The sequence below is a fragment of the Pyxicephalus adspersus genome, chromosome 1 (genome assembly GCF_032062135.1).
Source record: "Pyxicephalus adspersus chromosome 1, UCB_Pads_2.0, whole genome shotgun sequence".
NCBI lineage: Eukaryota > Metazoa > Chordata > Amphibia > Anura > Pyxicephalidae > Pyxicephalus > Pyxicephalus adspersus.
In genome coordinates this window covers 67,136,692-67,159,556 of record NC_092858.1, presented here as the reverse complement: position 1 = coordinate 67,159,556, position 22,865 = coordinate 67,136,692, and the positions used below count along the sequence as shown (strand labels likewise).

The window sequence follows — 22,865 nt, the reverse complement described above, 5'->3', positions numbered from 1 at the left end:
AAGGTAAGCTGGAAAATGTAGATCAGGTAAAGCAGTCAATATTGAATTTTAAATTTACTATATAGACCAAACGCCAATACCAAACCCAATCTTCAAAACCTAAATTAGGGGGAACATGTAGTCAGAAAATACACACAAGGTGAGGACTGGTGGATTACAAACAAAGTAAGGAAAGGTCAGAGTTAATGTGTCATGGTGTGGAGGAAGCGATGGTCACCACCATCTTTATTCTTGTCTTACCGCTTCTGCCTACGTCACTTAATCTCACACTGAGCAGGTGCAAGATCGGGTGACATAGCCTGCTGTAAATAGAGAAAAATAAACTTTTTTCCCCATTGAAGAAAAATCAGCCAGGAACCTCCTGCATGACATATGTATCCCAAAAGGCTCTTGCTCTCATTCTGTCTTTACGCTGCAGCGATAAAGAGAGAAGGGGACAGGCTTCACTTTTTTTTTTTTTTGTAACCCCCCCCCCCCCTCTAAAAAAAAGAAGGTAATTGTTCCCTTATATAAAAGGGGTGTCTACCCTTTTATGTAAAGTAAAACTCCTGGTGAAGCAATCCTAAATGCTTTAAGGTGTGCTTTTGTTTCCTATCAAGTAATAGATTTCATTATCTAATCCACTATAAATGCTAACCAATCTTTACCCATCACATAAATAAACCATATATTTTTGTATGATTTCTTTTTAGCTATTTACATCCACAACATGGGAATAGTTACTCACAATCATGCTCATATTCAACATTCCATGGTTGCTTGATTAAATGTAAAAGATTTTTTTTACTATTGTAACAGAATGTAATACCTAAAGAAAGAAGCTATAATATACTGAAAACATTATAGATTTCATTGAAATGAATGCCTTTATATTCTATTATGAGTTTTAGCTCTGCTGTATTCAGTAGTCACTGCTCCAGCTGACGCTGTATCACATCTTCAGTCACAATGGTAACACATACATTTTTCTGTAACAAGGATACACTCTTCTTTTTCTTTTGTAACAACTCTTTGATAACAACAGTGACATGCATTTTCGTAACAAGAACAAAGTCTTTTACGCAAGTAATATTTTGTCAGCTCAGGGATCTGCTTTTCTGAAATATATCTGTAACCACAACAGTCTTTGTAGTTATGCATTGAGAATATAATAGTTTCCTTGTGATAGAATGTGTAGCTAATGGAGAAAATAATGAGGAATAGCAAGAATGTCAACCACTTATATTTTTATTATTATTATTATTATTATTATATTGTATGTTTTGATTTACCAATGCCAGGCTTTACATAGACCTTAGTCTGAATTTAGTACCCAGGAGAAGACACAGTTTAGATTTAATTGAGCCATAGGTAGCCATGGGTAACACAACATAGCAATAATACAACATATATATATATATATATATATATATATCATTTATATAATCAAATGTGAGTTCATAGTCAAACACATTCAGCTGTGCAGGAGATCTGAATAGACCCCTTAATCACAGCACGGTGGTGAATGGTGACTCAGTTGTACCCCTTGATATGCAATAGTTCATGTTTAGAGATCACATTAAGCAACACACTTTTTCAGAGGACGAGCCCTTTTACCTAGGGTAAACTAGGGGTGGATAAGTCCATATCCTGCATGCAACTTTTAGTCCTGGACAAATAAAGAAACATATACAAAACATTTATTTTCAAAGGGCACTAATTACAATATATTTTTTTGTGTTATTTAATAAACTAGATAATTAGTACACACATGTAAATTGACACACAATACAAATAAATAAATAAAAATGTATACATCTGCTGGTTCTATATACATTTATGTTTGCTTTTACCTTTCATCAGCATAGCACATAAGTGGTTGCCTTTTCTGTGCTTTAGTGTTTTATTCAATGTTGTAAATACCAGTAAATTCCCAGCTTAAAAAATTCTATTTAATTGTTTATTTGTTTGCTTTATTTGTTTTTCAAGCAAAAACGGACATGAGACGACAATATGGCAAGCAAAGAGTTCCACAAATCACATATAATTCCAGACAAAGAATGTTAGCATTTCACAGCACACTGCTTTTTGTTTTGTTTAGTTCCCAATTTTTCTTTTTAAGATATACTGACCGATCAATGATCATCAGCTAAATGGAAGAATCGTATTAGGATCACTGAGCAAAACAATCAAAGTTTATTCAAGTGTTCACATTTCGAGAAAATACAACATTTCAGATAATCAAATGAGCTACTGTAGAAGTCAGATTTTGACTGCACTGCAGTGATGTTTATAAATTAACCTTTGTCACTGCTTTAAGATTGGCTACTCAAATATAATTAAAATGGTTGCAGGTCTGAGCATTCAGCACAGCCAAAAATGTGACACTGCTCATTATTTTTTTATACTGCCTACACACACAATCTCATAAAGCTGAGTACATTTCTGTGGGGAGGAAAGCTTTATAAAAGAAAGAATGAATAATAAGGGTGTTGAACAGAACTAGCATTAAGTGCTTACTGTGAAGAATAATCAAAGTGTCTTGAGGTTAAGATTTGTCTTAACACGAGGTGCTAAATGGCAATCTGTTATGTGGACAAAACATCTGACCTCCTCCAACCCTGCTACACCTGTAAAATACAGATTCTAGTTCAGCTGATTACAGGGCCAAAAGAATTATTCTTTTTCATGGCAGAATTCTTTCAAAGGAGCCATCTTTTCTCTCCCTGCTGGACCTCATGTGACAGCAATGAAACCAGGTATTTCTTTTCATTCCCAGCACCTGAACAGAGAGTTAAAGGACCAAATGTAGAGTGATTTTATGCAAGCAGATAGGAGGAGGGTGATATTTGAATTATCTAGTTATTTTGCCCCACATGAACAAAGCAAATGTTGACTTAAAGTGTATGTAAAGCTAACTTTTTGTAGACTTCTAGAAAAGTACTAGACAGAGATATTTAAATTCTGACAATGAACTTCTCCTATTGTCCCTGTTTTGCTCAGCTAAATATACAATTGCAAGTAATTTGTTATATCCGTTCAATAAGTATTGCTCCTGCTAGAAACCTTGTGAGCTGATAATGTCATGTGCTAATGATGAAAGCCACAGAGAGCTATGCATACCAAATACTAAATGTACTATTCTTTTTACAATGATGTACTATGATCTGCATGCAATCTGTATATTCTGCACTGTCTGCCATGGGATATGTATTCATCTACACTCACAGTCACCCATTAAGGCATTTTGATGTTTCATTAGTCTTTCCAAAGCAAGGACACTGAGACAAGGTGTTGTGATGCTTTCAGAAAGCTATGTACAACACCCTGCCTGGCCCTCCTATCAGCCATTATCTGTCTACATGGCATAGAGAAGCACAAGAAATACATCTCTGGTTCTAAAAAAAGGTACCCAAAAAAATGATAAGGATTTTATTAGACAATGTCGTTAGCATGTTGAGGGTAGAAAGGAGAAACATATAGACAGATTAAATTTAAGCTTTAACTTAAAGTGGACCTCTCATCAAAATGTCAACATCATGGGTCGGGGTTTCTTTCCCTTTTTCATAATGATAAAAATATTTGTTTTTTAATTTTCTATTTCATTCCTTTTTTAGATTTTATTTTTAAGATTTAGTTGATTGAACACACATGCCCAAGTGATCAGGGGCCTTCCTCCAATGTAAAAAAAAACAAGCACACAATCCCACACATGCGCAGAGTGAGATTGGCACTTGTTTCCTTACATTTGAAGGAAGACACACCACTCGATCTTGCACATACGCAGTGTGAGCTCACATTATCAAAAACCTGGAAGGAAGAAGAAGGTGGCATGAAACATAATAGGAAGCCCCAGAAGGAAGATAGAACAAAAAAAGAGCGCCAAATTTGCTGGGTGCAGTAAGGCTACGTATAAACGCCAGATGATTCTTAGGACTCATCTCATATGAGAATCTGACATGTCTACAAGGACTGTCCAATGTCATTCATGGATCCATCCTGATACATCCACAAATGACGAAAGACCAATCGACTGCAATAGAAGTGAAGAGAGGAGAGAGTAGTGGGTGCCGCTTGCTTGTTCTCCCCCCTACCCTCTCCATAAAACAGAACAGAGCTGTATGTACAGTGCTCGTTCATTCATCGTTCAATCTTTAGTCAATGGAAACGATTGTGCAGGATTGTTTCCAAGGACAAAAATCTAACATGGGTACACATCTTAAGTAGATATACTACTGCAATATCCTGGAATAGGCTGTAAAGGAACCACTGGCATTGTTTTTTTTTATGATGAAATCCCCCCATCATTCAGATAATATTCTGCACTGAGCCTTTTCAAAAACCAACCACATAGAAATGTGTTTAACTATTTGCTGCTGGGAACTATTTGTACAAAGAATTTAATTGGCTTGAGGGTTTCTTTTCATTTCAAGCTCACAGGGAAAAAGAATGAAAAAAATGTATCAGACAACTCATGCCTTCATTTATCTCATTTCATGTGATGCCCACAGAGATAGAGGCTGATAAGTTAGACTCACAAGCATCATACCTGGCAGGCAATTTGGAAGGCTCATCTAGCAAGATGTAGCAGGCTGCAATCATGTGCTGGGAGTCTGCAAACTCTTATGCTGTGTCAGATGACATACCAATGAACAATCACTTGACTAGAAGGCCAGAGAAGTTTCTTCATGTAGAAAGATCAAGTCTTTGTATTCTCCAAATAAAATGTATACATACGTTTTCTGGGTCTGTTATTTTATACTCTACATGTTACATTATTATCTTGCAAGGCTTTACACTTAGCTGTGCTTTAGACTCTAAATGAATAGAACAGACCCAGAGAAACATTGAGCTAAATATTCAAAGTATAAAATAATCATATGAAAAGTTTCACCTAAAGTTTTAGTGGCAGGGCTACAATTATTCTATAATGCTTCACTCCCATTTCTAGTGTGGTTACATATTAGCTACACAGACATTAAACCCCAAAGCCCAGAGTAAACTAATTTGCTTGGCTATTTTTAGTGTTGAATAAGAATAAGAAAAACTATATATATACTTCCAACTTTTTTTTACCAATAAATTCTAAAGTAAAATAAATAATTCACTAGGACTTAGTAATCGGGGCTATAGCCTTCATCCATACAAGTCACTAACCCATGCCATCCCCTGCAGCTAAAATATGCCATGTTCTGCAAGACATGCACGTTGTTGCCGCTCAGCTAAGCCTGAGTCACTAACCAGTATTGAATAATATGTATAATACATTAAAACATTACAGATAATATAAATGTGTCACAATGTGTAAAGGTAAAGTTTTAGTTAAATTTACCTAATTTTAGATTACAAGCTTTAAGTTCCCTGGTTCTTTAGTGTTCTTTCTCCTGCTGTGCAGAGTAAGTACAGCATCAAAGTGTAAAAGGGGACTAAGAAATAATAAGAAGCTTTGTTCATATAAATAAAAAAAATATATAATTTTTTTTAAATCTCACTTCTAAAGCAGAATATAGATATATATATATATATATATATATATATATACACATACATAGATATAGATATATTATATTGGGTTCTATTGTTTTGGATGTATTACAACCAGGATTGCATATTTGTATTGCAATGTAACATAACACCAGTAAACATGTGTGTTAGTCACATGTATGATCCTGAGGTAACATGTCAGGTCTGCATCTGATTTTAAGTCATGATGTTCTTGCATGTTGCTGTCCATTCTTGTACCTCAGACTAGAAACTTGGTATGTAAGAGTGGCATTCCTTTACACCTTGTAGTCAGGAGCCCTTGATGATGGGAACAGGAGACTTTAATAACTGGCTGAAGGAGGCTTGTACGATACACCCAACTAATACCTGGAACCAGGAGACTGCTGGTGGTGGAAGAACAGTTCACCAGATGACCAGACAGGCTGAGGTCAGCAATAGAGAGTCAGACAGTAGGGTAGACAGCCAAGTTGAGGTCAACAATGGCGAATGAGGCAATAGATTGTCCAGGCTAGCCTGAACCAAATCTAGCAAGATTTAGAAAGAACATTTCTCTCACACAAAAATAGACATATCTATGTATTCTCAATATTTATTACATTTTGGCTACTGCCGAATACATCCTGTGAGGTACTTCAAGAAAATGTAACTGTGCACTGTGAAAAATGCACTGTGAGCAGTCACAAAGCCTTATGAAATACTGCATCAACAAAGAGAAAGTCAGAATTTGGCTAACACAGTGGGTCTGATTTATTAAAGCTCTTCAAGTCTGGAGAAGATAAACTTTCATTCAGGTTTGCTGGATCACCCATGATCACTGATGAAAATCTGGCCCAATATGTCCAATCCCAATGACAGGATTTGGGTATAGCAATTGGCTTAGTACTGGCTATTTAGGGACAGGAAAAGTTAGGGAATTTAGAAAGTGATCCCCAACAATGAAATTCAAATATGTAGCCCATTTTGGTCTGTTAAAGCTGAATTATCATGAAAATTGTGGCAGTAAAAATGGAGGAGAAAGGGGAGAGGAGTCCTCCCTGAAATATGTAAAACACAAAAAACAAAACAATAACATTATATAAAAGAGATAGCCATCCTTTTTATATAATGTTAAAAAAGTGTGTAAAGGTCTGGTTTGAAAATATTATGTTTAGTTGTGGCTTGTGAACAAGTAGATTTGCTTTCTATTGGTAAAATAGTTTTACAATAAGTTTTTCAACAAAGCATACTTTTTTTGATTGTGATTTTAATTATATAATTTGAAACCGAAACCAAAAAACCATTTGGTTTCCTAAATTAATTTCATTTCACTTCTATACTTTATACTATTTACATATATATACGCTACATCTACCACATGCACAATAAATGTATTATGGGATAAAATAATGAATGGAGTTAAAAGTCATCTATCTCACTCTATTAGGGTTAAAGCATTTGTCAAACATGTCACAACTGCATTTACAATCTGTTGCCACAGAATTCTATTCAAGAACCTGAGCTGCTCACACTGATGCAGATTCATAAAAATTGTACGATTTTGAACATATTTTAGTTTACACAAAAATTAAACTGTACAAAAGTATTTAAATAATGTTGGCATATCTATAACACATTTACTATGTTGTTAGATCCAAGTTACCCAAACACCTTTGCAAATAAAACTTTTTACCTCTGTTTCTTCTTTCTTTGAGGGCTGTGAGCTCTGTTCCAGACAAATGTAACCATTCATTTGTATACATTTTCATTTTGCATTTCATGATCAGGACAAAAAACAAGGTACCTAGGTGGCAGCTGCATTAAGGTCACATCTAGGAAGTTGCATCCTGTTTTGGTCAATATGATTTAAAAAGAACAAAGGATTTTAAACTGAAATGATAAAAAAATAAACTAAAGAACAAGGGGACATCAGCAGAAACATTACTATTAACTCTGTAAAGAGATGCATAATATGACTGCAGAATACAGATACCTAATAAAAATGAAAAATGATACTTTTTTCTACCAGTTTGAAAACGGGGTACTGTATAGCAAAATAATGTATAAGCTGTAAAAATGTTTTATTATATTAGGATACATTGAAAAATGTCTAAGAAAGCCATACTATGATTCCATGAAATGAACCATATGAAGGGTATATGAAGGGGAGGTTGCCTGATTCTTGACCAAAGTTGTGAGGAGGATGAACCTTATGAATGTCAATATTTTTCTTAACCATATATTTATAATACAATATGGGCATCAACAGACCAACAAGCAGAAAATTGATTTCCTTGAGAATTCAATCATTTCAAAAGGGTCCTAGAAAAAAAATCTAGTGTAGATATCATCTCCATCCTTTTGCATTTTACTTGGTGTTGCCACATATAGGAGAGGACATCCTTGCCAAAATTACAAAGTGTCCTGCTTTGCAATGAAGAAAAAGAAAGTGAAGAACTCACCCGGGAGAAGCACAAACTTACATAAATGTTAATACTTTTTTATATGTTAGTAATTAACTTGCTTGATATAGCAGATCTCCATCCCCGCCTTTTTCTGTCTCATCTCCTTATGGTGTTGGTGCTTAGGAGAAAACCACTGCTCTTTAATTTTCTTTCCCTTCCTTCTCCACTATGTGTCTTTAAATTGTTTAGAGGGTATTGTAACAGGCACACATCCTGTCTGGTTATGCCTATACCCCCACAAGACCCACGGAGCATTGTAGACAGACCTCTGGGCTATAGCTTGGTTTTGCTGTGATTAAGGTTACCATGTTTAAGTTGTGGACATCTGAAGGAAAAAAGGTAAGGGCAGAACAGTCCACCCTTATCCCTAGAATCATGGAAATCCAGGAAACGCTCAGAATTGCATCCTAATTGCCATTGCTTGCCACACAAAGTGATGCGTGAATGGTAGATTGCTTGACTACTCCACTAGCTCCTAGCATGTCACACTCACCATGTTCATGGCACCATCACACCAAAGAGAAGAGAATGGGCAAGATGTCTTTTAAAGATTTTTCTTTTCAGATATTTTATTTAACAGGAATTTTATCAGTGTCAGGATTTTGGGTAAGATGTTATCCACTAAAATAATACTACCAGGATTGTGGTTGTCTATCACTCTATATCACTCATCAGAGAATTTTTCATTTGCAGCTTTACAGATCTTTGGCATGCTTGCTTTCAGGTTTTATAGATACTAAGTGATAGATTGAACCTACTATGTTAGCTCAGTAGGGTTGGCATTTGATGATTGTGCTGGTCAGTCCATCAAACACTCTGATTTTCTGTTGTACTGCCATCCTCCTTTACAGCACTAAAGCAACCCCTAACCATTTCATATCCTCCATTGTGATTGTCAGAAGGCATCAAACACTCCTGCTGCATTCATTGGCTCTGTGTCTTATGGAAGTTCTCTTCGGATTCATATACCTACAGCCTTTATCCGTCTATACTACTTTTTTTATACACCCTTCAATGCCTATATTCTCTTGCCCTTTTTATTATTTTCTTTTAATTTCTACCAATATTTAGTTGTGCTGTGGGCCAGAGTTTATTCACTGCAGCTGCAGGGGTAGTACATTGTATTGGCTACAATGGAATACCCTTATGCCATTATCACCTTGGTACACAAGGTCTTCATGTTTTTCATGGCTTGTCCTATTTTGGGATCCTAAAATAGAATATTGGAATGACAGTAGCTTGCAAAGAAAGAAAGACAGATTACTGTTTTAACATATTAACTTTTGGTCTATGTTAACATGTTTACAGAGGCTTCTTTGATAAATTGGTAACATTTAAACATGATTACTAAAAGAATTTACCTCTAGGTAAGCTGTAGAAATGATTTCCCAAAACGGGGTTTTGTATTACTTTGTGAGCAGTATATTATAAATCAATCATCTCAAGTAATTACAAATTTTGAACAATTCTGTAAATTAAAACAAACAGTACAGCCTCATGAAAATTTGGTCTGTTGTACTAACAGATCTAAAGTTGTACTGATAACCTAATAAAATAATTATTTGATGTAAAGTTTATTGTTGACAATGGGTGACAATTGCGGCTATGATCATAAATGCCACATTTATAACCGCATTTGTCCTTATTATGCCGTTTATATGAGGTTTGCTGTATTTTGTGCATTTTTAGTCATAATTTTGTCATATAATTTTTCTATAGGACAGGGCCACATCTAACTTTACCCTTGAGCACCAGCATATTTGGATGATTTGTACTTTTGTAAGTGCTCACAGGGATTGGTCCACCAATGTGTTTTTAATCTGTTTCTCCTAGATTCATACAGTCCTGCCCTTCTAATGTGGAGCAGTGTACATCGGTATCATGTTTATATGTTTGTGTGGTTTGTGTAAAGTATTACCATGGCACTGGTCAACTTTTTAATGAAAATTGTTAAGAAGTATTTCCAGTAATTTCAATAAAAAATAATTAAGACACAAACATGGAGAGCGTTACATCAGGTTATACATTATAAAACAAACAATGTAAAAAAAGACCATCAAGGAGATATAAAAGGACCACAAATAAAACACCAATTTAGGTAACCGCATGTTAGGTGAACCCCTTTGTAGTTGGCAACAACTCTATCTAGTTTGCAGGTTTAGCTGTCCACATATCCTCAATGTATGTATAAAGCCTCATTTTCTCAACACAGGTAGCCCCCGGGTTACATGCATGATTGGGACTGTGAGTTTGTTCTTAAGTTGAATTTGTATGTAAGTCGGGACAGGTACAAATTATTTTAATAAATGCAATTAGGACAGATGTTTGTCTCAACATATTTTTAGGCAGTGTGTTGTCAGTTAGTGTATAAAATCCTCACTGTAAGTTAGTCACAAACAAAGCAAAAAAAAATAGGACATGATAGAAGATAAGAAGGGTGAATAAATAGAAGAAAGGAGTTTGGCAATGGTCATCCATTCACACCTTCATCAAGATGCCATCTTATTCTGGAAATGCCTATTTTATATTTTTAGATCACCTAAAAATTTGTATCTTAAAATATTTTAAGTATCTGAGGACAATCCCACTAGCTGACCACCACCTTGGGGTGGAGCTGTCAATGCGTTTTTAAAAAATGGTTCCTGCTGACACACTGCTTTATACATTTGTCTCCATGTCTTCAAACAGCCTGACAATTGTCAGTAGTCTTACTATATGTTTATTATAATAATACCTACGGTATCATATCTCTTCATAATGAAGTAGAAGGGCGAACAAGCAGTGGAATGTCACAGTAAATCCTGCTTACCTGCAGAAAGGAAATAATGACAAACTGATGTGCTCATATAGCTGGACCTGGTAAATACCCTACACTGCAGTATACCAATACATACTCAGAGTTTAGTAACTTTATTGGCTACATCCCAGTGTATGTCGAATCTTTGTTTGCAAGTCTCTTTCTTTGATTTGTAGAATAATTGTGTTCTATCCCAACAATACTGTCTGGCTTGCATAACTGATTTTTTCCCATGATAATTATTAGTGTATGGGAGCAATTGCTTTCTGTGCCAGCTCATTACCTGCTTCTTGGAACTAATTTTAAACTTTCAGGATGTCATTGCAGACAGAATACTTGAAACATTCTTGCATTCACATTTCACCCCCTATAACCCACTAGAAATGCAGGAAAAAATGTGACCAACCTTCTAAACCCTCATTTACAGTCAGTATATCAATCAGACTTGCAGTAACTGACTTGAGGAAGCAATTCAGAATAGTTCTTTCCTTTAACCCTAATTGTGTGCTGAGATTTGATTTCACAAAAAGTCTGATTGGCAATTTATTTCTAGTCTATTTCTATAAGTGAAATATTTCCATAAATGTATTTTGTCACAGATGAGACTTGTTTAGCACAAGGCAGCAGATTTATTTTGATTAGTAATGGCAAATCAGAGGCCATTAATGTGGAAGAGCTGTCACATTTTCCGAATACTTCATCTTTCGAGGGAATAAAGCTCGAAGCAGACCATAAGTTCCCAGGGTTGTGGAATTGATTTTACAAAGCGGAAAGGAGGAGGACAGGTACCCCTAAGACACTGGCACCACAACTTTTCTTCTGGATCATAGCATAAATCTGGAAACATGGATTTACTTAAACAGTATATACACCAACAAACAAAAAGTTAATATATGCCAGTTTGCCAGCCCTTACATGTGGTTCATGCCTTTTAAAGATTATTTTCACCTGGCATTCCTACCAGTGACAGTCCCTCAACACTTTACACTCAACAAAAATCTATGGAAAATCAGCATTGCCACTCTCAGCTGCTCTATTTGAACTACGATTGGTAAAGTTTGTCAAATACAGCTATATATAAAAGCTGATAACATTGGGACTGATTTTATTAAATCCCTCCAGGACTGGGGAGAGACTATCATGGGAGAGCCTGGATGATTTAGCAAACTTGGAAACTTGGAAGAAATCCTTTAGAGAGGGGAGAACAAGCAAGCAGCAACTCGTTGTGCTGTTCTCCATTGATGTTATTATTATTAATACACAGTATTTATATAGCGCCAACATATTACGCAGGACTTTACAAAGTCCATAGTCATATTACTAGCTGTCCTTCAATAGGGCTCACAATCTAATGTCCATACCATAGTCATGTGTACTTCATACAGTCTAAGGTCAATTTTGCGGGAAGACAATTAACTTAACTGCTGATGAGATCTACCATGGACAAAATAAAGAAATACACTGGTGTGGTGTACTAAACACAGATTGGAAAGGTGGGCCTACTAAACGGAGCTTTTCTACTACCCATTTCAAGCCCACTCTTTTTCACTCAGTTACTTTCAGGTTTTAGGGTTTATTTATACCTTTAGCTTTTATTGTCCACATTCAGGTGGTCATCAATTAATGTGTGAAGTTGGGTATAGTTTTATTGGTACTTGTTCATATGTGGGGGTGTGTTGATGTATGCTATTGTAGGGTCTTTTAATGGGAATATCAGTGCATATCAACACATGGCATCACACCTGTTTTGGGACAAGATAGAAACCAAACTTCTATATTTTATCACCTAGTTCCAATGAACAAGCAACGCCTAAAGACACACAATTTCAAAACAGTGAATTTCTAATTTTGTTGGGCATTCTCCAGCAACGGAAGATACTTATGCAATATGACCAAATAACTAAATGGACCGTTATTTCATTCCTGTTAAACATTTGTTACAGAAATTTAGAGCCATATAGAGCCTTTACTCTATATTTTTTACAACATTTTTGTTGATGACTGTTTTGAATGTTAGCAGTCACATCCGTATTTTGCACCCTAGGTTTATACTCGAGACAAAGATCCCACAAAAAAACGAATTAGTTTAGTTATGGTAAAAAAAACAATACAAATAAACACAAAACGAGAAGAGGACACTATCCAAACTACATAAGTACTTTCATCACAAGTGGGACTTTTATTACTAGTAGTAATACAAAGTCTGCTTCCCTTATATTCTTTTTTTAAAATCATTGTGCCTGTTATTACAAGTACTACAAGTGCTTTTTAAGGCCAATTGATTAGGATGGCGGCAGCATTAAAACCTTATAGGAGCTTTTCTATGTTAATCAGATAGCATAACACGCTGGCACATTTAGAAGAATTTAATTTTAGTTAAATGGTCACATAAAGGCTGACTGATGTCAACATCTGCTAAAGTAAAATAATTATTCTAGAACATAAACCAAAAGATGTTAAATTTGTCTAAGTTAGATAAATCTAAAAATAAAGACAGATTAAACTCATGGGTGAACTTTTGAGAAAAGCTTGTCAGAAATTCCATACCACTTTAAAGATCACTAAATTGAATTTAACAGTTTGACTGTGGATCTTTTATTAACATGAATACAAATGAATTGCAAGACTAAATATACTACATTTTTAAATGGAGAGTAGGGACCAGCACAAAACTGATTATTAATGCCACTGTTTGATTCCCCCTTTAATATTACCCTAGATGTAATGTAAATCTTTGTGCAGCTTAAATGAATGGTGCAAAGATCTAAAATCCAAAGAATAAAGGATTCAGGCCTCGAACAGGCTGAAAGGTAAATAGCAGGGTCAGGCATGCTTATAGCTGTAATTGCATTGCTGTTTGGTACATATCCCTGTATATTAAAAGAGTTAATGTATTGTAAATGCACATTCATCCATGAAATGAATTTCCCTTTAACTGATCAACTACATAAGGACTCACAACTAATGTTCAAATATATTTAAAGAAGTGGAAAGTCCTAATCCGCTCCATCAACAAAGGAAAACTGAGGACATGAGATTCCATTATTTATTATGGCTATTAATGGCTTTTATTGTGAGTGACCTCATTTAAATATTGGTACTTGGTCTAGAATATTGCTGTTGAAGGCCAATAATAAAAGCAGCCAGCCTATAAGAGCAGTTCAGTCTACCTTTGATCAAAATTACGACAATAAATTTGGTTAATTTGATCAAAACACTGTATACTTGATGCTGAAAATGTGCTTCGGTACTTAGTCTTTTAGCACATTAGCACACTCCACTGACCATAATCCATTATTCAGTGCAAGGTTGCCAAGATGTGCTAATTCCTAAAGAAATGCATTTGTAATAGTGAAAAAAAAACAAACACCCAACCACGTTAGATAAAAAAAGAAACAATTAATTATTTTGAGCATTGTAATAGTTTTAAACCAAAAGAAAAGAAAAAAAGAACAAGCTTGTTAATGTTAAGGGTTTCGCCACTATGTAAATGTAGAGTGTCCCAGACACCGACTCAGCTAACCAGCCTGACCTATATGAAGCTCTTCCAAAAGGTAGGAACAGTATACTTCAGAGCCAGATTATTCAGCAACCAAGCCTGGAACAACCAGATTCTTTGTATCAGTTTGTCTGTTTAGAGATTGGAGCAATTTGGCCCACAACAACAGCTGGGTTGCATTGCAGGTGACTGGAATAAACTAGGCAAAGGGAACTACTGACTTACCATTGTGGTAACCATGGTTACCATACTGACTAGAACTCTTATGCAAACGTGCAAAGTTGCGAGGGGAACAATACAATACCATATAGACCAGGAGTGTCAAACTCAAATACACAATGGGCCAAAATTAAAAGCTACAAAGTCGCAGGCCAAACTTGAAACTGAAATAGCACCGCTACTACAATTCCCTGCGTCAAGAAAACAGTCCAATGCAGAGCTTAATGTTATGAGTAGCTGGAAATCCCTCTTCACTGAAATAGCACCATTACTACAATTCTCTATGTCTATAAAACAGTCCAATGAGGGGCCACGCATAGTCAGAGAGGCCGCTGGTCTATAGACACAAGTGATGCCACTATTACAATTCTCGGCATTACTTGCATCTATAAAACAGTCCAATGTGGGGCCACGCATAGGCAGAGAGGCCGCTGGTCTAAAGACGCGAATGATGCCGGGAATTGTAGTAGCGGCGCTATTTCAATGCAGCGGCAGGCCAGCTGCAATTCATATTTAGGATTCCTTTGGTGGCCAAGAAAAAAGAACGTTGCAGGCCAGATTTGGCCCGCGGGTCAGAGTTTGACACCCCTGATAGAAACACGTTGGTAAACAGAGCCTTCACTAACTGTTCCTTCAACAGAAGGTTGTCTAAGTATCCTATAATGGGAATGTCATGAGAGTGGAACAGGAGAAAAACTGGGGTCAGCATCTTGGTAAACCCTTGAGGTGCGAATGAGAGGTTGAAGGTCAGGGCCACAAACTGGTAGTGTATGGCCCCACTGTAGAGTGTAAGAATCGTTGATGCATAAGAGAAGTTGGGACTTGCAATTAATTTTGTTTGATTTCCACAGAGGTCAGAAAGTCTCCCTGGTGAAGGCGGAGTATAACAGATCTGGCAGAATACAATTCTGCAAAGCTTTAAATTCAAAGATGAGGCAAATACCTTCCCTGCAACCTGTTCCTTAAGTAAACAGGTTGGGGTACAACCCCCAAAAACAATGTTACAGGAACAATGACACCTTTATCCAGAATACCAGAGATAAATCAATGAGGAAACTGGGTAAGGGGCTGGGACCAACATTTCTAACCTCATGATACTACCTCCTTTACCCAAGAGTTCGATTTGGCAGAAGTTCCAAGAGTCTGCAAAGGTTAACAAATGTCAGGGTGGTTGTCAATGAAAAGGACTGTTAAGAAATCATTGAAAAAGTTTTTTTTTTTCTATACCATTCTTAAGTCTTACAGAGTGCAGCTGTAGCCTGTATCTAAGAAAAAATATTAAAAATTACTAATATTTATGCACAGATGAGAATCTAAGAAGTGATAGGTTCTTCCTGTGGCACCTGGAACACACCACTTTTTAGTAAATCCTATTCTAAACACAAAGGTTACATAAATTAGTTTATTTTTGTATAAACACGCCCAGCATTACCTATGGGCAGCTTGCACGGTTCCATCTTTCCTCCATAATGATTTAGCTTAAGACCAACTTGTAGCACAGGTGACTACATGTGGATCCAGCGATGATATCATGATTGTATTGAACAAGTTTAAAAAACACACATAACTGTATGAAGTATTATGAAAGTGTGAGCAAACAACTAGCAAAATAATTTGACGTGACAAAAAACACAATAGTTGTGACATATTTTATTCAGAGGGAGATGGTTTGCATATGTAGTGGCACTATTTAGTTATATACACACACTTCTCAAGAAACATAATGACTGTTGAGTCCACTGAATGCATAATGTGCGAGTTTTTAATATACAAAGAGAACTAGTGTTAGGAAAAGGCAGGGACATCCCTCTTATCTAATTTACATGTAACGCTATGGAATACTGATTAGTCGCTCCTGAAAACATTTTTTAAGCGGGTTGCAAGGAGAGGGAAATGAAAATGATTAATACTTTCATGTTCTCCACAACCATCAAGAACGTACACAGGAATACAACTCTAAATAAAAAGAAAATAAATCTATTGCACTCACATGTAAAGGCCGTACGACCTCATACGTTGGACACTGCACTAATTTTTGTAATAAACATTTACAACACGTTTCATAAAACACAATAGAAGTGCAGTGTAATTAGGAATAGGCACCTACTCACAATGTAAAAGTTCAGATAAGTCTCTCTTCATATTTTTATAAGGTCTAATGCTAAGCTTTGGGCTTTCTGGTTCCCTTGATCCTCAGTGCATTAGGAGAGGCAGTCTTTTTTTTTTTCTCTGCTACACTCCCTTAGTGACCTGTTAGGTAGTCCTGCGTAGAGTCGGAAGCAAAAGAATCTGCGTCTTCATTATCCGAATCATCGCTGCTGTCATCCGCAGCTGGTTCACCAGTTAGTGCAATCCGTGCATAGTCATCTGTGTCTATTGATTTGCAGAAGTGAATAGCATATTTTAGTTTCTCCTCAAGAACCTGCTTGCAGGAATATCTGGGAAGCTTCAGTAGAAAGAAGCATGTGTATGATTCTGGAAGGAAATGATCTGGAGGATTGTACTTGTCTAAAACCTGTAGGAAAAAGAAACATAATGAACCATAAGGTTAGCCCGTGTAAACTTTTAAAGAGTCACCAAATATAATTCACGCATTTTAACATTTTTGATTGTATACATTACACTGTGTTGGTAATTAAATGGATAGAACCCTCCTTTTAAAAAGGGCTTGTGGGAAGGATATAGACATTCAAATATTTGCATAAAGATTTTAAACACTCACCAACCTCTATGGCTGCATGCACTCAACAACTTTATCTCTATCCACCACCAATTCTGCTTACCCTTCTCATCACAAGATTAACTTGGCATTCTTGACAACATGGCCATTAATGAATTTTTAATGTAAACGGAATTTGCTCTGGGAGGGGCAAGCATGGAAAGACACAACTGCCCAAAGACTAACTTTAATGACTTTACTGCTTCTCTTTAAAACTTTACCTTTGAGGATATTTTAGTACACAGCTTCTGCAGCTAAAAAGGTTAGTATGGGCGTGCCTTAACAATTATGTAATGCATGTTAGGAATATGTTAATATTTAGCAGTCTGTATCCTGTCTGTAAGAACACCTTATTAATGTCAATGTTTTTAAATCAAGCTAAATTTTTTTAAAAAAAAGAAAAACTTAGAGGAAAGTTCAAAAACATCATAAAAGTAAAAAGTAACATAAATTAAAGTGCAAGAGACAGAAACGACGCCATTCATTACCTGAATAACAAAATCTCGACCTCTAAAGTCAGCTATCGTCCTTGGAAGCCTTGTTCTTCCCCATACAAAACGAAGAAACAGGGAGCGTTCTGTGTTAGAAAAGGACTCCATTACCTCCCAAAACCACTGAATGAGAGAGGCAGTGGGCTCAATCCCCTTGTATGTGGCTACTGATTTCAGAAGGTGGAGAGGAATATCTGGACTGCCACACACCTAAGGACAAAAAAAAGTTTTTTTATTTATCTTTTGTTCTTTTTGATAGAGATTGAAAACTCTGGCAACAGTTAGAAATGATCAAATAGGGGCATTCACAGTATCAATCAATCAAGCACAAGAATTTTGTTTTTAATTTCTCACTAGATTAGGTTATATTACTTGCTCATAAAAGAGAAGGCTAAAAATGCATTTTGCAGCCCAACAACTACCGTTGCTTGCCGTAAGTACCCTATTGACACTAAAGCTTTAGGACATAATTGGTTAACTGATTAGAAGATGGTTAAAGATAATTGCCCTTGAGATATTTATGATTGCAATACACCCATATGTAGGCCCATTCTCACATTAACTTTCTGTTACCCAATGTGACATCTGTCAGGTAGGGCACCATTTACTGCTACAGTAAACTTTAATCAACCATTTGATAATCCCCATCTACCCCCCAAATTAAATTCCCAGTTTCATGCTAAGCAAACAGAAGAATGCCAAATTCAACTGGTGGGCATGCTAAAGTTGTTCTTGAATAACCTATTAAAAACTACAAGCATGATATTACAGTTGAGAGAAATATGCATACCATGGTTTCAAGTTCATAACCAGTAAATAAAGAGAGAAGAGGCACAGGAACAACTCGTGCCATCCCTTCGCGGACTGCTGCAACCTGTTCATCAAACTCGTGCAACCTGGAACAGAAAATGTGCATTTTACAAGTTAAACTCATTTTAATGAAAAGCATAAAGACCTTGTAAATTACACAACGAAACAATAACAGAAGCTAAGCCAACTATGTAAGATTAAAAATATATAGTTTTTATATGGGTAAACAAAGTGACTAAAGATATGAAAAGTGCAGTAATATTTAGTTTAGGTTATCAGATATTCAGAATGCAGTAATCAATATAACCGATTTTGTATACTGCTTTACATTATGATTTTGTTGCCTACATTATTCTGTACAGATGCTCAATTTCAATGTCATTTTGATTCTGTCTTTTTAAACACTATAATGAAAATGCCTTTAAGCAATACACAAAACAGCAATCACTCTATGCTTCTACTGTGGTTATGCACTTTTGTCTCCATCCAGTGACAGTGCTAATAAAATGCATCTGTTCTCAAGTGCTACCCAGAACCAAGGCTGAGCATTTTTCTTTATCCTGATGTCACTTGCCAACATCAGTTTGTGTAGCAGTTTGATAAAAACCAGGAGATGGTAAAAGATGCAGACAGCATTGGCAGGAAATGAAGAGAAACCCTCAACAAAATGCACAAACACTGCTTTGGCAGGAAATCAAGCAAAACCCTCCACAAACTGCAAGAACGCTACAAAGTAAAGGATTAGCCGTGTTTGCCCTTAAAACGTTTAATAAAAGGGCTCAACTGAGAAGCCTTTGATTTACACTGGACTAGGGCACGACTGCTCAAGGCAATGTGCCCAATGCAGAGCAATGCCCACTGGTATGCTGATGACACTCTTGGCATAAAAAAATTTAATTACACTACCTAACATTATAAAGTAGAATGGAACCCTGTAAATGCATGAAAAGACTCTCTATTTTCATTATATTATAAGACATAATGCAGTAAAACAATTTATAAAGATTTTTTTTTAATTGTTATTTTAACAAGACTGGGTTCATGCATTCACGCCAATGCTCTAGCCTATAATAGAAGATTAAGAGCAATTTTTTTTAATCTTAAGAATCATACATGTACACTGCCAGGGTGTCAGGTCTTTAACTACCGATTGTTACTAAACATAGCAGGATTGTTCATTGGTTAACCTGCAAACACAGCAAAATTATTCCCCTATACTTTATTTCCTTACAATTTTTTTATCAGTGGTTCTGTTTTTATCCAAATCAAAAATGGCTATTAAATTTGAGCCCAAATGCCTGAGAAACCAGGCTTATCCTGATGTGTGCTGATCTAAGAGTGGTTCTCAAGTTATGCAAGAATGGCTGAATCTCTGGTATGTGCAGAATGGCAGTGCTTCATCAGTTCAGCATGTGATACACTACACAGAAAGGGGACTGACTATAGAGTGGGGATCACAGTGATCTGGTAAAAGCTCAATTTCAGAGAAAAATTGGAATTCAATAATATTACAAATTCATGTTTTGTATAACTGATGAAAATGATAATGAGTGAACACCTCCTGTTTTAGAAGACAATGATGTGCTTCACTTAGTCTCATTTGTCTTCAAGCCCTACTACCTGGCTTTCATGTATTACACATGCGGAGATCAGTATATCATTAAGGAATAAAATTATTATGGATTATTAACATCTATCTACCCACTGTCTTAAAATAATAAAACCCTTTAAGGTTTTTGAGGGAACTAATTTGCGAATATTGTATTTTAGTAAAGCTATGATGTATTTCAAAAGGAGACTAAGGAAAAAGGACATTAAGTCAAAAGATGTGTGTGTTTGCAATAACCTTGGACTGAGAGAAGTTCCTAATATTACTTTCCATAAAAATCCTTACAAGAAGTTCACAGATCATTTTTTTGTATGCTTAGATGAATTTTTGCTTACTGGGGCTTGAAAATTCAATACACAGTAAAATGTAATTGGTAATGTACAGTATATAATGAAGATAATGCCCACCTGTAACCGATTGCAAGTCTCACATATTCTGCTCGATTGTCAAGTGTAATATGCGTGTGCTTGGAGCTTAATTGGATATCTTGACCACTTGCACTTGGCACAGTAAAAGGAAGAATCATAGCTTCAAACTCTTCAGAGGTGGCCTCATTGTCCCTTATGTACATAAGCCCAGGAATGAAGTCCTTATCCACCTAAAAACATGAAGAAATATTTATAAAAACATGTTTGTACAAACTCACGGGTTAAACAAATCTCACATGCATAGCCGCTAACCTTTAATGGTGTTCAGATACTATGGCCTGTATGTAATAAAATGACAATATGATCCTATTTACAGTATTTAATTAAAAGACTAATAATCTAATTACATCACAAATGGAGTGCTCTTTTTAATATTCTGTTCTGCTTTTTAATGGCTAATTAACCTTTAGCATTTTGTGCTGACCAGTCATCTGAACAGCTAATGGCAGGATTCTTATCAACTAAATATTCTCTGTGAGTGACCAAATAGTATTTATAAATGGACAATTGACTCAAGATAATATCAATCCATTCTCAAACTGGCTTAGATGTTAACTTGCATCGATTAGCCCCTCTCCAGCTTTTATTTGAGGAAGAACTGAAAAAGCTGAAAGATCTCCTAATTTATTCCTAATTCTTAAACGTTTAACACTAGCCAGTTTTGGGTGGCATAGTTACAATTTAAATTTGTATCATGTATTATTACTTGTATTTTGTATTTATGTAGCTCCAACATACTATGTTGTGCTTTACAAAGTCCGTAGTCAGGCCACTTACATTCCCTCAGAGAGGCTCACAATCTAATGTCCCTACTATAGTTATATGCCATTATTACAGTGTAAGGACAATTTTGTGGGGAAGAAGTCAATTAGCTACCAGTTAGTTTTTGGCATGTGGGAGGAAACCTATGTAAACATGGAGAAAACATACACACTTTGTACAGATAACGTCATCCAATGGCTGTGACTAATGTCTGGAAAAGTGTAGGGTAGATTTTCTCCTAATACATGTCTTTATTTTGCCTGTACAAGACGATTTTGCTGTATAAACAAACCTTTATTAAATTTTCATTTATAAAGCGGTCCCAGCTTACCTCACTGAGGTCTGCAATCGTCAGATTCATGCCTGCTAGTTGTTTCCACACCGGTTCAGCCAGATTAAGACTTAGAGGACTCCCTGTTCGAATTGCAATTCCAAGAAGGACACCTAGAGCAGAAAAAAATACTTTAATAGTGTTGAAACCACTCATAATTACCCAGTCTAAGGTATTTTACCATGGTATTACAATGTAAGCTGCTAGTCAGCTAAAACTGATAAATGTGACAAGTCTATTGATCACAAATGTGTTTTTTTTTATTTTATTTTTTTTTTTAGTTACAAAAGATAAAATCAAAACCCAATCCTCCATCAATTTATTTGATGCACACAACACAGATCAACAACACATCAGCAGTTGGAACACAGTAAAATTGTTGGAAGCCTCAAACTTAATGTCTCTAGTGCTGGATGGGTGAATGAAGGTAGGTATAATTAAAAAAAATACTTCATTTCAAGCCGTAAAGTTAGGTTGATACCAATTAAGTGTATTCATGCATAAAAATAATGTTGTCTATAACAAAAGGTATACAAATGTATTAGTTTACTCTAAGCATTAGAACATCAACCTACCAATAACACTCATGTAAAACTGTACAGAGTAAATGCAAATCATGCCATTTATTAACACTGTAAAAATGTCTCCATAAAAGCCTTGGTTTGTTTACAATGCCCCAATGAATGAACAATCCTGGAATAGCTGTATGCAGTTTAAAATAAATGTTTCTACAATATTAGAATTTGTTAGTGCATAATGGTGATTTGAGATGCACAGTGGATCCAGGTATTACATACATGAATGGCTTCCAACTAGGTTTACCACCTATCCTAATTAATAGGAAAAGATTGTGTCAACAATCAGAGTACAGTTAGTCCCTTTGTTAAGGACATCCGACATACGGACAACTCCTAGATACGAAACAGGCTTCCCTGCTCACTCACATGCAGGACGGAGGCTTGAAGGGGGGAGGAAGGGGGTTTGCATGACATGCAGAAGAAATCTTTTGGTAAACACAGCTGAGGTTGTGGGTGATCTTAACCCCCTGGGTGGTAATCCCGAGTGTGGCTTGGTGTAAATAAACATGCTGAAAGCGGTAACCCCGAGCCACACTCAGGGCAGCTAAAAGCTTAAAAAAAACACTTACCTGGTCCCACTGGCATCCTCAGGGTCCTGCCCATCAGATCCTATCCTCAGGGCGCGTCCTCTTCTTCTAATCTTCAGCCGCGAGTGCACCGACTTTCCCAGTGACGTTGGTGCATGCGTCAGTGCGTA

At 36.1% G+C, this 22,865-nt stretch overlaps 1 protein-coding gene across 1 annotated transcript in view; it reads right to left on the bottom strand.

Annotated features, from left to right (window-relative positions):
- Positions 1-16,074: 16,074 nt before the first annotated feature.
- Positions 16,075-22,865, bottom strand: part of HERC2 (HECT and RLD domain containing E3 ubiquitin protein ligase 2) — a 97,661-nt gene continuing 90,870 nt past the window's right edge. Inside the window, exons 82-86 of the mRNA XM_072402339.1 lie at positions 21,591-21,703; positions 20,477-20,667; positions 18,441-18,546; positions 17,648-17,860; positions 16,075-16,955 (exon numbers count right to left, since the gene is read on the bottom strand). Coding sequence (XP_072258440.1) covers positions 16,683-16,955; positions 17,648-17,860; positions 18,441-18,546; positions 20,477-20,667; positions 21,591-21,703 — 896 coding nt within the window. The 3' untranslated portion in view covers positions 16,075-16,682. The remainder of the gene's footprint in view (positions 16,956-17,647; positions 17,861-18,440; positions 18,547-20,476; positions 20,668-21,590; positions 21,704-22,865) is intronic.